Source organism: Haliotis asinina, chromosome 7 (genome assembly GCF_037392515.1).
Source record: "Haliotis asinina isolate JCU_RB_2024 chromosome 7, JCU_Hal_asi_v2, whole genome shotgun sequence".
NCBI lineage: Eukaryota > Metazoa > Mollusca > Gastropoda > Lepetellida > Haliotidae > Haliotis > Haliotis asinina.
The window spans coordinates 66,892,394-66,912,920 of NC_090286.1; the positions used below are offsets into that span (position 1 = coordinate 66,892,394).

Here is a 20,527-nt window from a genome sequence, read left to right on the forward strand (position 1 = left end):
ACGCCGAACGGTGATGAGGCCAGTTATGCCATAGACAACATCTCTCTGGAGTTCGACATGGTCACTAGCCCGGAGCTGGCCAGGCAGGTTCGAAGCCAGTACTCTGGGAAGATGGCTATCCTGTACGATCGCGTACTGAGGCATAGATCAGTCGTGCGAGATAAGAGCGACACTGTGTGGAATATCAACCTGAACGTGCCGGCGCGATCGATGAAAGGTATCCTGGTCGTCCCCGTGGAGGATTACGAGCCATTCCAGAGGAACAGCGAGAAGTTTTTCAACCCCGAGATTGAAAAGGTGGAAGTGACCATCGAGGGCGTGCCAAACCAGCTGTTCAGTCATGGTATGAGACCACACCAGCAGTGGGATGAGATAAAAAAGCTACCAGTGGGGGATTACATAACAAAGGACCTGGACCTCGGCTCCGTGCAGATTGGTGAATACCTGACCACCAAGTACGCCCTATGGTTGGACATGCGATCCACGGATGATGATAAACTGCACGGTAGCGGGCGTCGTATAGATAACGGCAGCGAAGGGATAACCATTCAGATTACTAAGAAGGCTCAAACCGCTGGTAAGTTGAAATTATATCTGTACGTTATTATGGACGCGCAACTTAATATAGACAATGGGAGATTCGTGCAAGCCATCTACTAGTGGGGGAGACCCCCACACCCCCCGGGGGTACCCCCAACTGCCAACTGACCCACACTGCGCCATAGTGTGCGGGCAGACTGGCTGTGGGAAGACCGTTTTCGTCTTGGATATGTTGGAGGGTTACTACAAGGATGTGTTCGATAAGATCGTTATCATGTGCCCTACTCTGAGTATGAATAAAACGTACGCGCGACCTTGGGTAATGACGGACCCCGACGTACACAAAATCGACCCTGGAACATGTCTGCAGGACTGGTTGAAAGCTCTTCACGAGAAATTTAAAGGGGAACCGACGCTGTTCATACTGGACGACTGCAGCGCTAATCGCGAGATAACAAAAAAGAGAGACATGCTATCGTACCTGGCCTTCTCCGGCCGGCATGCAAATCACAGCGTCTGGGTGCTAACGCAGAAGTTCAACTCGGTGTTGAAAGACCTCAGGGAGCAGACTCGATGGGTGGCCTTATTTCACTGCAAGGACAGGGATTCGTTTGAGGAGTGTTTGAGAGAGAACGATGTGATGAGTAAATTAGAACGGGAACGGGTGAAGAAACAGCTGTGAAAAGGCCATCGCTCGAGCATACGGGAATCGATTCTGCGTGCCGCTCGACTTCGAGTTGCTCACGGGACACGCGCCGTTTTACCAGGCCACGCTGGGTGATAGGCTCGAATACGAGCTCACGTTTAACGACTATAGCAAAGTAGTGCGTACGCCGAACGGTGATGAGGCCAGTTATGCCATAGACAACATCTCTCTGGAGTTCGACATGGTCACTAGCCCGGAGCTGGCCAGGCAGGTTCGAAGCCAGTACTCTGGGAAGATGGCTATCCTGTACGATCGCGTACTGAGGCATAGATCAGTCGTGCGAGATAAGAGCGACACTGTGTGGAATATCAACCTGAACGTGCCGGCGCGATCGATGAAAGGTATCCTGGTCGTCCCCGTGGAGGATTACGAGCCATTCCAGAGGAACAGCGAGAAGTTTTTCAACCCCGAGATTGAAAAGGTGGAAGTGACCATCGAGGGCGTGCCAAACCAGCTGTTCAGTCATGGTATGAGACCACACCAGCAGTGGGATGAGATAAAAAAGCTACCAGTGGGGGATTACATAACAAAGGACCTGGACCTCGGCTCCGTGCAGATTGGTGAATACCTGACCACCAAGTACGCCCTATGGTTGGACATGCGATCCACGGATGATGATAAACTGCACGGTAGCGGCGTCGTATAGATAACGGCAGCGAAGGGATAACCATTCAGATTACTAAGAAGGCTCAAACCGCTGGTAAGTTGAAATTATATCTGTACGTTATTATGGACGCGCAACTTAATATAGACAATGGGAGATTCGTGCAAGCCATCTACTAGTGGGGGAGACCCCCACACCCCCCGGGGGTACCCCCAACTGCCAACTGACCCACACTGCGCCATAGTGTGCGGGCAGACTGGCTGTGGGAAGACCGTTTTCGTCTTGGATATGTTGGAGGGTTACTACAAGGATGTGTTCGATAAGATCGTTATCATGTGCCCTACTCTGAGTATGAATAAAACGTACGCGCGACCTTGGGTAATGACGGACCCCGACGTACACAAAATCGACCCTGGAACACGTCTGCAGGACTGGTTGAAAGCTCTTCACGAGAAATTTAAAGGGGAACCGACGCTGTTCATACTGGACGACTGCAGCGCTAATCGCGAGATAACAAAAAAGAGAGACATGCTATCGTACCTGGCCTTCTCCGGCCGGCATGCAAATCACAGCGTCTGGGTGCTAACGCAGAAGTTCAACTCGGTGTTGAAAGACCTCAGGGAGCAGACGCGATGGGTGGCCTTATTTCACTGCAAGGACAGGGATTCGTTTGAGGAGTGTTTGAGAGAGAACGATGTGATGAGTAAATTAGAACGGGAACGGGTGAAGAAACAGCTCGCTGAAACTAAACACGCTAAGCTCATTCTAAAAACCGACCAACCAGTAGCATATAGAGTGTGCTAAAGCTAAGCAAAGCTAAGCTAAAGCTAAGCAAAGCTAAGCAAAGCTAAGCTAAAGCTAAGCATATAGCTATGATATTTGAAGTATTTGTCGTGTGCAACTTAACCTTCATTTCTCTGTGTTTTGTCTGTATCGGGTATTATATAGTTAAAACTAAATCTTACTTGTTATATTATAAGATGGAGTGTGAGGAATTGCTCGAACAATTGTCTGTGGAGGGTTCCCCCACGCCGCCGGCAGGCCCCACTGATGACAAGCGAGAGAAACTGGTGGCGTTGGCTGTTGGCGGCAAAGCCAAACATTACTTTGGAGACTACACTCCGGATAAAATTCACAAAATGACAGCCGAAGAAATCGATAAGCTGTACGCTAGATACGAGTCCCGGCTCGGAGCAGAAATGACAAAGACAATAGGATCGGCTATGACCCAGATATACACCGGTATTGTATCATACTTCTTTCCCATTCCACCAGAGCGCCGACTTTACCTGTGGGAGGACCTCGAGAAAGACCCTTTTATCGAACACGCCGTGAGCTCTATCAGCTGCGGGCTGTACCACAAATATGGCATGTTGTTGGCTCCAGTGACGGCGGCGATTATCACGGCAAAGCATTGTCAATTTGAGAGAAAAAATAATAATAATAGTATAGATGGATGCTGCTCCCGAGGTGATACCCCCCACAGTGATGGAAGTGGCCCCTTCACAGGAACCCCCAACAGTGAGGGAAACCCCACTGGGGGAAACCCCCACAGTGAGGGAAGTGACCCCAACAGTAACCAGGCAGAAGAATCCTAAGAGAGTAGCTGCCGGTAAAAAACGGTGGTGTAACCAACATAAAGTGACCAACCCCCGACTGTTGTTGGCTGTAGGTGTAACTGCTGCCGTGGTTATAACATGGTTATACGTGGGGGTACCCTCCCACAGTGAGCCCCCACCAAATAGTGAGCCCCCCACCCCCACGGTAGACCCGCATATCATGTTATAATTTTAATATTTTATATCATATACATAATGTCTGAGGGGAAAACGTTCGTCAACGACGCATACCACGCCACAGTGGTAGCCAGTCTAGCAGTAGGGTACGCTCGGTTGACTAAAATGGTGCTTAAACAACCAACTATCAAGCTAGATTTCAACCTGCAGGATATGGGTATGCTCATAATGAACCTTGGTATGGCGATGGCCACAAAAGACATCCTAGTAAAACAAGGAATAATACCTGATAATATAATGAAATAAATATAGGGATGGCCACGATAGCTATGATGGTCAGTGGGGCGTTAGTGAATGCCCTGGCATTTTCCGGGAGTAATTTCCTCTTCTCGAAACTACGAGATGATCACGCGGCTGAAATACAGGAAGAAAGGAAGCGACACGATCTCGCTACTGAGAAATTACAAAGAGCACAGGACGAGTACGTTAAAAAACGCCTCCAGAGGATCGATTTTATTAACGAACAACTCAAGCGTGAAAACCATGCCATTAAAACATTCTACGATGTCGATGAAGCAATGAAAGAATACTACCTACTAACTGGTAAACAATTGGAACCGCTCAATAAACCCACACTCGCTCAGTACTACACACCATCCAAGGGACAAATGAATCGTGAACTGGGCTTCATAGTGTTGGGTATAGCAGCTACTGCGTTGGTTGCGAAGCAATTAAATTAAAATACCTATATAAGTAAACATGAGACCCGCTCCATACCGATGCGAATACATACTTATGGGGAAGACCGAGGCCTGTGGTAGGAAATGCAGGAATCAGGGGTTCTGTTGTTTCCATATGGGAAGTCCTAACTACACGTGTTCTGTGTGTGGTATCGGGGTTAAAGGACACTACTGTCTATGTAAAGCTCACGGAGCGAACGTAGTCAGACATCAACTCATCTACGAGAATAAAAAAGGCTACATAAAAGAACGTAGGCGACTGCTCAAGATAGACTCCAGTGCGTGAAAGGGTTACCTCCCTTTACTGTGAAGCAATTAGACATTGGTTCTCTTAGGTGTAAACACAATGTCTACTGTACGCGAGCTCAAGCGGGTCGCAAAACAGAGAGGTGTGATCGGGTATTCTCGAATGCGGAAGTCAGCATTGTTGAGATTACTAGGTTTAGAAGTCCCTCCTACGGTAACACAATTAAAAGCTCAAGCAAAACAGCTTGGATACACGGGTTATTCAAACCTGGGGAGAGCCGGGTTAACCGCATTGTTATCACATGCCCCCGTAGCAAAACCTCCCACTGTAAAACAACTGAAAGCCGAGGCACAGGATTTGGGTTTAGGCGGGTATTCCCGTATGAGAAAACCACAGCTTATAGAATTATTACGACAGAATAGAGCTATTGACCTACAGTTCGTGCGCACTGAGCGCGCTGTAGGCAATTATTTGAGAGGTTGGCGCATGCACGTTGATAGAAATATAGACATTATAGATATCAAGCCTCTGATAGCTGATAAGGTCAACCAGGAACTAAATAACTTAGGAAGTATCAAGTTTCAGATCACATGTTTATCATTTACTGATATGCAACCGCTTTCTGATATTTGAACATTTTCCAGACTCCACCAAAAAGTTGTTTAAGAAACTATCGTCACTGAAAACTCAAAAGTTGTTATCTGTCGCAGCCAGGTGAAACCGCAGAAACAGAACAGCCAGTCATGGCAGGGGACATCATAAAATCTATTCTGGAAGACCTGTCGGTTTCTCGTCTGTCGTAGTATCATAGTGATGACTTAAACGGATGACAAGAAGCTTCACACATTGTGCCCATGCAGGGAATCACACTGTCTTTGGCGTGACCAGTGGACGCGAAAACCACAAGGCTACCTCACCGCACCGAGTTAGTAAGAAGCCAGGTTTGAGAGTGAGGATTGTGTTACATATGAGATAGGAATGAGGTATCAGCAAATGAGGGGCCAGGAACAAAAGTTAAGATAACTTTTTCTGTGTTGAAATCAGCACTGTGAAGATATAGCCCCAGACCGAAGGCAGATACATACCCTGGCCAAACTGTTATGTTAGCTATGAATGAATTGATCAAACAGTCAAAGCTGTACATGTATGATGAGGGGGATTGTGTTTTACTGATAGTTAAAAAAGTGTGGAAACTATCTGTTTTAATCCAGATGACCTGGCATCAATGAAGAAGAATTCTCATGTAGTCAAAGCCGTTAGTCCACTGGTTCCCAGCTCTTCCAGAGAGGTATGTTAAGCTCACACTACTGTCTGTTTGAGTCTGAAACAAACTGATAAATTGCAAATTTTATCATTGTACAAAATTGCCACATAAATTTAGATAGCACTTACTTGTGTATCGCTAGCATGGCATTACAAAAGAACAGGAAGCAATCACCTTATGTGAAGTGACGCCTCTGTGTTGTTACTTCCATAACATAAAATGGCAAAGTGAGAATACTGATCGAAGTCTTACAACGTCTCACAAAATTTTATCGTCACATTTATGGTATTGACTGTTCAATGGCAAAATTTTATTGACGCAAACATTTCCTGGTTTACAGTATGTTTATCATTTACTAATACCCAACAGCTTTCTTATATTTGAACATTTTCCAGACTCCACCAAATCATTGAAAACGCACTAGTTGTTATCTGTCACGGTGAAACCGCAAAAATGGAACAGCCAATCATGGTTCCTCATCTGTTGTAGTGTCATAGTCATGACTTAAATGGATGATAAGTGGTGCTACAGTTGCCTGCTGTAAGCTATCCCGAGACCAGTTACCTTGTTCAATGATGTTAGCTACCTTGTTGACACATTTTTGCCAAGTTTCAGTCATGATTCCTTAACCAAAACCTCTACATCACGTAATCTAAAAGTTTGATCTGGCAACATCTCCTTTTACAATACCCCATATCATTTCAATGGGGTTAAGGTCACATTGATTGGGAGAAAGTGAAAGAATATTGTGACCCTTACTTTTTATGTAACTGTCAAATTTGTAGAAAGGTTCACCTTTGTGGGTTTTTATGAACTCACATAGATGAGGCTTAATTGCCTTTTAAGGCTGTGCAATCTGAAATTCGTGGAGCCATGATATCAAATCACCCTTTCAACTGTTTGATGTCAGGGCTTGACTGTCAGGGTCCTGCATGCTGTGGTATGGGGCATTGGCACTACGATAAAAGATTTCTCTAGTAAAGCTAGCACACACTTGTTTTTAACCCAATCGAGGAAAACCCGCACCCCTCATGAGGGAATGGTTGTCTCTGTTAGCTGTGGACTTTGCCCTGAATATCAAGTCACAGCCGGGGAGAAAGCCTTTGCTGGAGCAACCAGCTCCTTTCCCTAGACGCAGCTTTCTACACGATCCTTTATCGACCCTGTCGACTATGAGGCACTGACCCAGGTCTCGTTTAAAGGACCACTAAACTCAATTTTTTGGTACTCTTTTTATCATTGCATATGAAAGACTTTTGGTTAGTCATAAACGAAACACCATTTATTTTAAAAAACAACTTGTGGTTAATTAATACCAAGCGCTTAAAAGTTGCTAAAAAGCCGTCTGCTTCTCTCTCGCCCGCAAACGAAACTGCAGACGGGTTACATAACTCTGTCACCAGAGCCCTACAGTGACGTCATAGAAGGAACGGTTTCCCGTTAAATGTATAGAAAATGTGTAGGAAGCTTGTCATTTTGCTGATTTCTCGACGTCACCAAAGACATGCTGAATGGTTGTGTTGCCGTCAATTGTTCCTCGGGGTCGGGTGATGGTGTCACTATGCACAGATTTCCACCAGACTCCGTATTTTGTGCTTAAATTGGTTGTTAGTGTGTGCGAAGTGAGCTTTGTGGAAGCCTGTGGTGTATACTAAATCGGATGGTTCGCCCCCTACCACGCTTCCAGGATAGAAAATGGAGTTTAAGTTTCATCGAGTTTATAAAATCAAGACTGCTTAATACACACTGCTGACCAAAAGGATTTTGCATGGATATAACGCTTTCTTCCTCGGAAACGAGGTTGTGGTCGAAGTGACAATATTATCGTAAGTAATCTTATATTGACCCCTTATATTGACCAATTCCAAGAGTGAAATTGTTATGTTATAAGCAATGTCATGTAAAATCCTAATGTCCATCAATAAAATACATATTTTACAACCAGTAGAAAGTAATTTTGATTTTGTAAGTCGGTGAAAACAAACTTAAATGGCATTCATCCTCAGACAGGGCGCCGCCATTTTTGAAAATACTGAAGTCACAGGCTAAAGTCCATTAGAATTATTGAGATTATGATTTGTTCTCATCAAGTTATAAAATCAAAACTACTTTTTACTGGTAGCTAAATATGCATTTGAATCATGGCCAAAAGGATTTTGCATGACACAACTTTTAACATAAGGACTTCTTCCAAGGAAGCAAGGTGGGGGTCGAAGTGACATTTATATTGCAAGCAATGTTATATTGACTTCCACCTCAGTTCCAAGAGTGAAATTGTTGTGTTATAAGCAATGTCATGCAAAATCCTATTGTCCATCAATAAAATACATATTTTACTACCAGTACAAAGTAATTGTCCTTTTGTAAGTCGGTGAAAACAAACTTAAATTGCATTCATCCCAAGACAGGGTGCCGCCATTTTTGAAAATCGTGAAGTCACGGGCTAAAGTCCGTTAGAATTATTGAGATTATGATTTGTTCTCATCAAGTTATAAAATCAAAACTACTTTTTACTGGTAGTAAAGAAAACAACAAAAATGCAAATATTAAAATTAAAGCTATAGGAGCAATGTCAGGATATTACCCTCTTTGAGAAATGTATCCATCAATATCCACAAAAACAAGTGATATATAATTCATCTGCAGATATCCCAAGTGATGTGTCTTTTAACAGTCTAATATATATAAGAAAACGTGATGTATCGTTTCAGGATTTTCACATTGCTGTATAGTTTCATTGGTTACCCAAGATAGCACACCTGGCAACTAATTGCATAATGTGTGTCATTCTTTTTAAAAAGTTATTTAGTTAGCCAATAATGAGCAATCAATCGATGTATTGGAGGTTAATCATTTGAAAGAAGGGAGTTGTTTTACATAGACACAGACACGACTGAGTGTATTCAGTATAGATTAGTAAATGTACATGCATAAACACTACCTTTTGACAAATCCCCCATTTAAATCCCCATAAAACTAATTAATCAATCAGAGTGTTATCGGTTAATCCTTTGATCGCTCCAGACGAAAGAAATGCCAAATGGGGGCCTTTGTCGGGTAATCTAAGTGGCGTTACCACTAATTATACCTGTTATAAATTCATTAACTGAGCATCAACTGAATGATGACAAATAACATGTAGGTTTATACCACCTAACACGGATTACAACCTACCGACACCAAGTGATTTTGCCAGAATTGTCTATGAAAACAAGGGTTGTAACTCGAAAACTAGGCAAAGCAGGAGACAAAACTAAATGAAAGTAGATTGTGAGAACATATACCTTTCATTTTTCTCAACAGATTTCGCGATTTCAGGTTTGTACAAACCTGTAAACGAAATAGTTTAACCCCTGAAATGTAGATGAATACTGCACAGACCCTCATTTCTATACCCACTATTATGTCACGGAGACGCTCTGCTCTCATTGGTTGAAATTTCGTTTGCGGCTGAGAATTGTGCACTGTTGACAAAAAGGTCAATTTAAGGTAATTAAAGATCGAAATGAGTAGTTTTAATGACGGGGTTTCATTTACAACGATGTCAGCAAGTGATTTTGCATTTGTACCCTATTGGAGTATATGTGACCTTTAAGTACACTGGCTTGAACCCTTCCTCGGGCTTCTTTATTTCCCTGAAAAAATTATTTCTCAAGGGAATGATATTAGGGCATTCACAGAGTACTGACCTATTCTCCCCGCAAATTTTCTTATAACGATACCCAAAAGAGCGTAAGAATGGTCAGAGTATGTACTTTGATACTCTGAGGTTGTGTTCTTGATTCAAATGCTTTTTTGTCAAATTTTCAGTGACACGTACTTGTTTTCAGAAGAGAGTTTGTTGATAGAATGCCTTACAAGGTTCTATTAGAAAATTGTCCAAATGCTGTAATTTGTGATGACCCCTACCTGCTTCACATTCACAATGTTTATGTTCCAGAAAATTTGTCAGTACCCTTGCAGATACTCCTAAAGCTTTTGATGCCTGCTTACGGAATTTATTAATGCCATAAAATGGTTTGCCCCTTTCGGTTTCAGCACAGAAAAAAGTCGTACACTTTAATCATCAACTGTTTCACGTCAGCATTCAACTTCATTTTTCATCAGGCATGTGTATCCCGTGCAGGACGAGATAGTGGCTGTTCTGTTTCCGCGGTTTCACTCTGCCGCGACAGATAACAGCCTTTGAGTTTTCAATGATGACAGTTTCTTAAACAATTATTTTAGCGGAGTCCGGAAAATGTTCAAATACCAGAAAGCAGTTGGGTATTAGTAAATGATAAAGGTGTACTATTTATATTTATGTGGCAATTTTGTACAATGATAAAACTGGCAATTCACTGGTCCATTTCTGACTCAAAAGGACTGTATATCACAACGAATCGACCTGAGATTCTAACGATTTGATCCGATGACTGATAACCTCTCAATCAGGTTCACACTGTCATGGAACTACTTTTTCATTCCTAACAAACACGTAAATTGATTCATTCCACAACTTCTATGTATTGTGGTAATGTAAACTAAAGCACATGTTGCTGTGTCAGTACTTAATTGTGTGTTGAACTGAGATATTATATCCATTGAAATACAAAAACATCATATTTCCACCGGTACTGGTATCTGGTTTTGCTTGATGAGATATCATAGGAAGGTCATGATTCTGTATAATTTGTATGTCATGAGACCTTGTGTGGTATTCTCTATGTCCCAGCTATCACACAGTCCCAGATATCACAAGTCTTAGCTATCTCATAGAGTCGAAGCCATCTCACTGTCCTTGTTTTCACAGTCACTGGTCTCAGCTATCATACTGTCCCAGCTATTACATAGTCCAAGCTATCATATTGTCCCAGCTATCACACAGTCCCAGATATCATAAGTCTTAGCTATCTCATTGAGTCCAAGCTATCTCACTGTCCTTGTTTTCACATAGTCACAGGTCCCAGCTATCATACAGTCCAAGTTATCATACTGTCCCAGCTATCACACAGTCCCAGATATCACATAGTCCAAGATATCAAACAGTTCCTGATATCATACAGCCTTTGCTGTCTCAATGTCCTTACTTTCACAGTCCCAGATATCACACAGTCCCAGATATCATACTGTTTCAGCTATCACACAGTTCCAGTTATCACACTGCCCTTGCTATCATACATTCCCAGATATCACAGTCTCATCTATCATACAGTCCCATCTATCACACAATCCCAGATATCATGCAGTTCCGGCAATCTTACTGATATTACAGAGTTCCAGATATCATACAGTCCCAGATGGCATACAGTTCAAGCTATCACACTGTTCTTCCTTTCATACAATCCCAGCTATCATACAGTCATTTATTACCAATGTGGTAATTCATAAAGGGGTTTCATAACAAACTGTTATGACACATATGTGTGATAACATATGTGTCATAACACCTTCCAGTGGTTTGAATGGCTAATACGTGAACCTTGACATTTCTGGTACTAATTTCATCACTTATTCCATTTATGATTTTCATTCAGAAGTTTTCACACCTTCTGACAGCATAAAATCAAAAACGCTTCAATGGAATTAAATAAAATCTATTTCATTTAGTGTGGTTATAAGCATTATTTTCAATCCAATAATAACTCAAGTCTGTGTAACATAAAAACAGAAATAAAATATAACAATCTAAATATGTAAAAAAATACATCTAGTAGGTCTCTTGTGACTGTTAACAAATATGGTATCACGCATAAAGGTTATTGATTTGGTGAAAAGTGACAGACAATTGGTTGGAAGAGTTGTGAATATAATCTGGAGATGGAATACCTTCAGCATGTATGTTGTCAGGACTGCAGAGAAACACATGACATCAAAAGATGAGCTAAATTCTTCTATCTTGATCACTGCCACTGTCAGCAGCATCCACTGTTGTACTGCCACTGCCACTGCCATGCCTCCCGTGGGTTCTGATGTAAGGGTCAAAAACACTTCCAAGAGTCTGAACACAATAGGTTTGAAATCGTCTTTATTTGAGGTTGTAGGTTGTGTTTTCAGACTGAAATTTTCGGTGGAGTCTTCAACATAAACATCACGTCACTGGCATCCTGCGCAAAGCGTGTTGTTTTCAGTAACTCGTCCTCTGATGAAGAACATTATGTTTAACTATTTGAGACATACAGATCCCTGTTATTCACAATCACCTGTGCTGTTGAATGTGCAACTCCTCATTAAATGCTCCCTATTATCTTTTTGTTTGTGAATGCTTCTCAACACGATGACTAGCCAGACAGTGACAGTTGACTGATGTTCAGGCGAGATTTAGGTCACATAGTTCAGTTTAAAATGGACGAATTAGATTACTGCATTTGAAACCAAATCCTGAATTGAAAAGAATTAAATTCGGATTCCGACTTACTTCTGTCATGATTTTCCTATTTTCTTGACTAGTTATAGGAAATACATTGCTACACAGCATACGTTTTCCTTGAGTGAAGTGGTTGAGATTCCAGTCACCAATACAATGTATTAATCCACATGGTATGATTACATAGAGGAAGCAAAAGCATTGCCTTATTTTAACAATATTTTCATTTCTTTGAATGTGGGTAATATAAAGGCTACAAAACTCATTCATATCAGGTTTATGTCTCTTTGCAAAATTATTTCACTCAGGACATAAACTTCACATGAAAGGGGAAGCTCATTTAGTATCCTGTAAAGCTGTCTTATTGTCCATGCTATCACACAGTCCAAATTATCATGCATTCCTAGATATCATACACTCCCAGTTGTTACACAGTCCCAATTATCATGCATTCCTAGATATCATACACTCCCAGTTGTTACACAGTCCCAGCTATCATGCATTCCCAGATACCATACACTCCCAGTTGTTACACAGTCCCAGCTATCATGCATTCCCAGATACCATACACTCCCAGTTGTTACGCAGTCCCAATTATCATGCATTCCTAGATATCATACACTCCCAGTTGTTACACAGTCCCAGCTATCATGCATTCCCAGATACCATACACTCCCAGTTGTTACACAGTCCTAGCTATCATGCATTCCCAGATACCATACACTCCCAGTTGTTACGCAGTCCCAGTTATCATGCATTCCTAGATATCATACACTCCCAGCTGTTACGCAGTCCCAGCTATCATGCATTCCCAGATACCATACACTCCCAGTTGTTACGCAGTCCCAGCTATCATGCATTCCCAGATATCATACACTCCCAGTTGTGACACAGTCCCAGCTATCATGCATTCTTAGATATCATAGACCTGTGAAGGTCCCAGGGTAGAATAGGCCTTCAGCAACCCATGCTTGTAGTAGTATACACAATGGGGAGAAAAACCGGTAGCGGGTACACTTTGCTTAGAAGCTTCTGAGTATAGCTAATTCTGCTACCAGCATATATATTCAACAAGACCCATTCGATAAGACCACTTTTCGGCTGCTCCCAATTACTCCCAATTATAGTGTATTCCCAATTAGAGCTATGCGGGTACATAGACATAGAAATATGCCAGGAACCAAGCTCTCGCGAGAAGCATATACCGAGATCCGATCGGGTCGTTTGTCCATTCGGGAAGCGAAGAGGAAGTATCACATATCGCAAGCTCGATACACACGAATCCGAGGTGGTATAGACAAGCCCACAACTCCCGATATATCCGAAGACTTGGAGGCCCTGCTGCAGAAGTGTCGCCCCATGTTGCTTTCCGACCGAGAGAAACAAATCCTGGAGCAATCGGGACACACCTTCTACGAACACTACCAGATCCCCAAACAGTTTCTCGAACTCTACTTGCTGTGCTTTCGTCCACTAGTAGAAGCCGGCAAAATAGTTGATTTCGTCTACATCTACCCACCCAACCAATTTCAACCCTCGGCGGGCAAACTCCGAATCATTCTCGCTGATAACTGCTATCCGGGCCCCAAGGACAGACACAACCGATGCACCGACTGCCTAGCCACTCTATCGGAACTGCCTGCTCTCTTCGGACCCGACAACTCTACGTGCAAGTGTGGTGCCACCGACCACTGCGTCGACAGCAAGAAATGCATTCTCTGGGAACAGAAAGCGATAGAATACACACCCCAGGAGCGACTTCCACTCGAGGTTCCAGAAGAGATCGAGGTTGGCAGCTGTTGTGTGAATATAGAGAACCTATACGACAACGCCTGCCTTTTCTGGAGCATACAATACGCACTCCTCATCAACAAATTGATGGACTGTTGTACGTGTAAGGAGAAAGAGTCTTGTATCTTCTGGTGGTTATCGGAGAAAGCAGAGGTACCACAGGGGCGGGGTAATATTTGGCATACCCCATTACCCGACTATGGTGGACCCAAGCATATGGAAGTAGCACCCCCTCCATGCAGCGAACACAAAAAAGCTGCGAACGTCCCAGAAGGAGTCTACTTATGCAAAAAGTTTGCTGTAGCGGGACACGAAGGGAAGAACCGGCTGTTATTGCTACTCGATCCCCCGACTGGGGAAACGATTCCAGTCTATGGCTACAAGATACGAGAAACGATTCGGGCTGCCGGGGGAATAGAACGCCTACGGTTAGTGCGGGAACCGTTTCTATGCAAGCTCGGTAAAATCTGCTACTCACCTATATCAGAAAAGAAAGACGATAGAGAAATCGAATTACTGCTTCCAGACATTGGACGAGAATAGGTCCGGCAGCTCGCCTAGTATTTTGGTAGATGCAGTCGTGGGCTTACAAAGGACGAATACTTATCTAGGCTAGTTTTTCGTATTCCAACTGCTTTTCATGGTACCCTACTACTTTTTTCCCCTCAAAAAACAACACTCTACTGCATAATGAAGGGATCCCCACGTTTCGTCTTGGGTGTTTCTACCTTCTCGGTCGGTGTGTGCACTGATTTGCTGTGCTTCCAGGTCTTGTAGACGACCTTCCAGAGAAAAACAGCGGCTAGCGAAAGGTAGGTCCACCTTTGGGCTGTTTCTAGTATCTGCCGCACCTTCTGGATATCCAGATGGGTCTCTTCTTGTTCCTCCTCAACGTTTTCTATTTCCTCTTCCTCATTGTCCTTATCCAGCATCGACAAGATGTCGACCAACAAATTCGTGGTTTGCTCCATATGAGCCGACAACGTATTCGTGGTTTGTTCCAAACGAGCCGACATCGCTGCAGTTTGCTTCACACTAGCCTCTAGCCTCCCCAAGCGGTTGTAGAAGTCCTGGATGGTGGACACAGTCGGCTCTGCAGCAGGCAATACGCTCTCGCTAGGGGGTAAGATGGCCGCAGGCAATACGCTGCCGGCAGACGTCTCACTAGCGGGAGCAGGCAATGCGTCTGTGCTGGTCGGAGGTTCTACAGCAGGCTCTCGCCATATGTCGTAGAGTCTTGTGGATCCAATACCGAAGCGCTTTTTGACCTCGCTTGCTGGGAGCACCCCTCGAAGGGAGCGTATTTCTTGGACCTTTTCCGAAGACAAATCTCTTCTTGGTGGCATGGGGTGTTTTTCCTGGGAATATATATATATACCATACTTCCTACTTGTCTATATAGGAACCAATCCTCTCCCAGGAAACTTCTAATAATGCTTAGTAATGCTTAGCAATGCTTGGTAATGCTAAGCATTTGCTAAGCATTACTAAGCATTATTAGAAGTTTCCTGGGAGAGGATTGGTTCCTATATAGACAAGTAGGAAGTATGGTATATATATATATTCCCAGGAAAAACACCCCATGCCACCAAGAAGAGATTTGTCTTCGGAAAAGGTCCAAGAAATACGCTCCCTTCGAGGGGTGCTCCCAGCAAGCGAGGTCAAAAAGCGCTTCGGTATTGGATCCACAAGACTCTACGACATATGGCGAGAGCCTGCTGTAGAACCTCCGACCAGCACAGACGCATTGCCTGCTCCCGCTAGTGAGACGTCTGCCGGCAGCGTATTGCCTGCGGCCATCTTACCCCCTAGCGAGAGCGTATTGCCTGCTGCAGAGCCGACTGTGTCCACCATCCAGGACTTCTACAACCGCTTGGGGAGGCTAGAGGCTAGTGTGAAGCAAACTGCAGCGATGTCGGCTCGTTTGGAACAAACCACGAATACGTTGTCGGCTCATATGGAGCAAACCACGAATTTGTTGGTCGACATCTTGTCGATGCTGGATAAGGACAATGAGGAAGAGGAAATAGAAAACGTTGAGGAGGAACAAGAAGAGACCCATCTGGATATCCAGAAGGTGCGGCAGATACTAGAAACAGCCCAAAGGTGGACCTACCTTTCGCTAGCCGCTGTTTTTCTCTGGAAGGTCGTCTACAAGACCTGGAAGCACAGCAAATCAGTGCACACACCGACCGAGAAGGTAGAAACACCCAAGACGAAACGTGGGGATCCCTTCATTATGCAGTAGAGTGTTGTTTTTTGAGGGGAAAAAAGTAGTAGGGTACCATGAAAAGCAGTTGGAATACGAAAAACTAGCCTAGATAAGTATTCGTCCTTTGTAAGCCCACGACTGCATCTACCAAAATACTAGGCGAGCTGCCGGACCTATTCTCGTCCAATGTCTGGAAGCAGTAATTCGATTTCTCTATCGTCTTTCTTTTCTGATATAGGTGAGTAGCAGATTTTACCGAGCTTGCATAGAAACGGTTCCCGCACTAACCGTAGGCGTTCTATTCCCCCGGCAGCCCGAATCGTTTCTCGTATCTTGTAGCCATAGACTGGAATCGTTTCCCCAGTCGGGGGATCGAGTAGCAATAACAGCCGGTTCTTCCCTTCGTGTCCCGCTACAGCAAACTTTTTGCATAAGTAGACTCCTTCTGGGACGTTCGCAGCTTTTTTGTGTTCGCTGCATGGAGGGGGTGCTACTTCCATATGCTTGGGTCCACCATAGTCGGGTAATGGGGTATGCCAAATATTACCCCGCCCCTGTGGTACCTCTGCTTTCTCCGATAACCACCAGAAGATACAAGACTCTTTCTCCTTACACGTACAACAGTCCATCAATTTGTTGATGAGGAGTGCGTATTGTATGCTCCAGAAAAGGCAGGCGTTGTCGTATAGGTTCTCTATATTCACACAACAGCTGCCAACCTCGATCTCTTCTGGAACCTCGAGTGGAAGTCGCTCCTGGGGTGTGTATTCTATCGCTTTCTGTTCCCAGAGAATGCATTTCTTGCTGTCGACGCAGTGGTCGGTGGCACCACACTTGCACGTAGAGTTGTCGGGTCCGAAGAGAGCAGGCAGTTCCGATAGAGTGGCTAGGCAGTCAGTGCATCGGTTGTGTCTGTCCTTGGGGCCCGGATAGCAGTTATCAGCGAGAATGATTCGGAGTTTGCCCGCCGAGGGTTGAAATTGGTTGGGTGGGTAGATGTAGACGAAATCAACTATTTTGCCGGCTTCTACTAGTGGACGAAAGCACAGCAAGTAGAGTTCGAGAAACTGTTTGGGGATCTGGTAGTGTTCGTAGAAGGTGTGTCCCGATTGCTCCAGGATTTGTTTCTCTCGGTCGGAAAGCAACATGGGGCGACACTTCTGCAGCAGGGCCTCCAAGTCTTCGGATATATCGGGAGTTGTGGGCTTGTCTATACCACCTCGGATTCGTGTGTATCGAGCTTGCGATATGTGATACTTCCTCTTCGCTTCCCGAATGGACAAACGACCCGATCGGATCTCGGTATATGCTTCTCGCGAGAGCTTGGTTCCTGGCATATTTCTATGTCTATGTACCCGCATAGCTCTAATTGGGAATACACTATAATTGGGAGTAATTGGGAGCAGCCGAAAAGTGGTCTTATCGAATGGGTCTTGTTGAATATATATGCTGGTAGCAGAATTAGCTATACTCAGAAGCTTCTAAGCAAAGTGTACCCGCTACCGGTTTTTCTCCCCATTGTGTATACTACTCTTGTCATAAAAGGTGACTCAGCTTGTCGTAAGAGGCGAATAACGGGATTGGGTATTCAGGCTCGCTGACTTGGTTGACACATGTCATTGGTTCCCAATTACACAGATCGATGCTCATGTTGTTGATCACCGGATTGTCTGGTCCAGACTCGATTATTTACAGACAGCCGCCATATAGCTGGGATATTGCTGAGTGCGGCGTAAAACTAAACTCACTCACTCACTCACTCAATATCATGCATTCCCAGTTGTTACACAGTCCCAGCTATCATGCATTCCTAGATACCATACACTCCCAGTTGTTACAGTCCCAGTTATCATGCATTCCTAGATATCATACACTCCCAGTTGTTACTCATACATCACAAAGTCCTAGCCATTTCACTGTCTTGCTATCAACAGATATCAGAGTTCCAGCCATCTTACTGTCCTTACTATCACACAGTTAAAGATATCACAGCTCCAGCCATCTCACTGTCCTTGCTGTCACACAGTCCCAGACATCACAGCTCCAGCCATCTCACTGTCCTTGCTGTCACACAGTCCCAGACATCACAGCTCAAGCCATCTCACTGTCCTTGCTGTCACACAGTCCCAGACATCACAGCTCAAGCCATCTTACTGTCCTTGCTGTCACACAGTCCCAGACATCACAGCTCAAGCCATCTCACTGTCCTTGCTGTCACACAGTCCCAGACAGCACAGCTCCAGCCATCTCACTGTCCTTGCTGTCACACAGTCCCAGACATCACAGCTCAAGCCATCTCACTGTCCTTGCTATCACACAGTCCCAGATATCATCGCTCCAGCTATCTCACTGTCCTTGCAATAACACAGTCCCAGATATTATCGCTCCAGCTATCTCAATGTCCTTGCTGTCCCACAGTCCTAGATATCATCGCTCCAGCTATCTCACTGTCCTTGCTGTCATACAGTCCCAGACATCACAGCTCATACCATCTCACTGTCCTTGCTATCATACAGTACCAGATATCACAGCTCCATCCATTTCACTGTCCTTGCTATCCAGTCTTTCTCACATTTCATGAACCATATCATTTTCCCTGCAGCCAAGCTCTCCCTGCAGTTCTAAAGCCCTAAATGAAGGAACTCTAGATTTACCCAGGTAAATCGTTTGGGCTCCTTGTAAATTTAAACGGGTTTGTTTCCAATCAAAATGACATATTCAGAGACTAAGCTCTGTTTGTTATCATACAGGTGCAGGTATGACATTGATCCAGATATGTCATCGTCCTTGCTCTGACATAATCAGGACTATGATAGTGTCACAGTGAGTGAGTTTAGTTTTACGCCGCACTCAGCAATATTCCAGCTATATGGCGGCTGTCTTTAAATAATCGAGTCTGGACCAGACAATCCAGTGATCAATGGCATGAGAATCGATCTGTGCATTTGATAACCAATGACGTGTCAACCAAGTCAGCGAGCTGGACCACATCCCATTAGTCACCTCTTACAACAAGCATAGTAACCTTTTTTGGCAAGCATGGGTTGCTGTAGGCCTATTCTACCCTGGACCTTCATGAGTCAGAGTGACAGCAAGCAATCACAACAACAACTGGGTGCATCTTACCTTCCTCTTCATGTTGATATCAGCTCCCTTCTCTAGAAGATACTTGAGTAACTTAACATGGCCATTTTGTGCTGTGATGAACAGTGGAGTCGCACCATCTATCATCTGTGCATGGATATCAGCACCATGTGCAAGGAGCTCTTCCACCACATCGAGGTGATTGCACTGGCAGGCAACAAACAAAGGTGTCCCTCCATCCTGCCCATAAATGATACTCTTCAATAACATAACCATTGATGACAAAATAACACATATGCTACAGAGGCTCTTGTGGGCCTTTTTAAGAAAAAAATATATATAAATTTGAAGAGACCTCTGACTCTGACTGTATAATACATTCATGACAAGGCCAGACACTTTGGTGCACCCCAACTGCTTTGCTGACTGCTATGCCACTATCACATGCACTCAAACGAACTTGACACAAATGGATGATGATATACCTGCACAATACAGGGGTGTGGTCAAAGCAAGCCCTCTGATTGGTCAACACATGTAAATGAGTACATTCATTATAAATTTGCAGGAATTTTTACTTTCATCAACTACTTGACTTGGAAATGTAACATTGTATTTTCCAGCAAATGGATTCTCAAAAGGAAGTATCAGATGTACATGTCCCCTTAACAAGCATCATTCAGTCAGAGGGCTTGCTTTGACTACACATCCATTTTGTGCAGATATATAGTCATCCATTTGTGTCAAGATCGTATGGTTAACAGTCAAATTTGGGTATCAATCAACTTGCACATTTATGTTATATATTATCACCTGACAAACGTAAGTCAAAATCAATAATTTTTTTATGGTAAGTAATTTATGTCAGTTTATTCTACACTTCACAGAAACAAAATTGGGAAAAAATATTTTTACATGTATTTTAACCACTCCCTCTCAGATTTGTACATTGTGCTGACTAAAGCTGAAATTAATTAACTTTCTAAAGCCAAACAATCCCAAGTAGCTTGGACAGCAGTGGAAATAATCTGACATGATGTGCTCAGTAAATTTTGGGGACAAGTTATTGTTTTAAAACTGATATTGTTAGTGACTGTCACTACCACTATTGTCACTGTCGTTATCATTGGTTTTGTTATGGTAAGGACAGATTCTGTGACGGGTGTGACATTTATCTAGTTTAGTGCTCTCATCCACAGGCACACGCTCTACCGCACGGCCAACAGGCTGACGACGGTGAAAGGGTTAAATTATTTA

General features: G+C 43.8%; 1 protein-coding gene across 1 annotated transcript in view; it reads right to left on the bottom strand.

The window, feature by feature from the left end:
• Positions 1-20,527, bottom strand: part of LOC137290450 (ankyrin repeat domain-containing protein 29-like) — a 154,026-nt gene that overhangs the window by 31,874 nt on the left and 101,625 nt on the right. Inside the window, exon 5 of the mRNA XM_067821390.1 lies at positions 19,313-19,510. Within this exon, the coding sequence (XP_067677491.1) occupies positions 19,313-19,510 (198 nt within the window). The remainder of the gene's footprint in view (positions 1-19,312; positions 19,511-20,527) is intronic.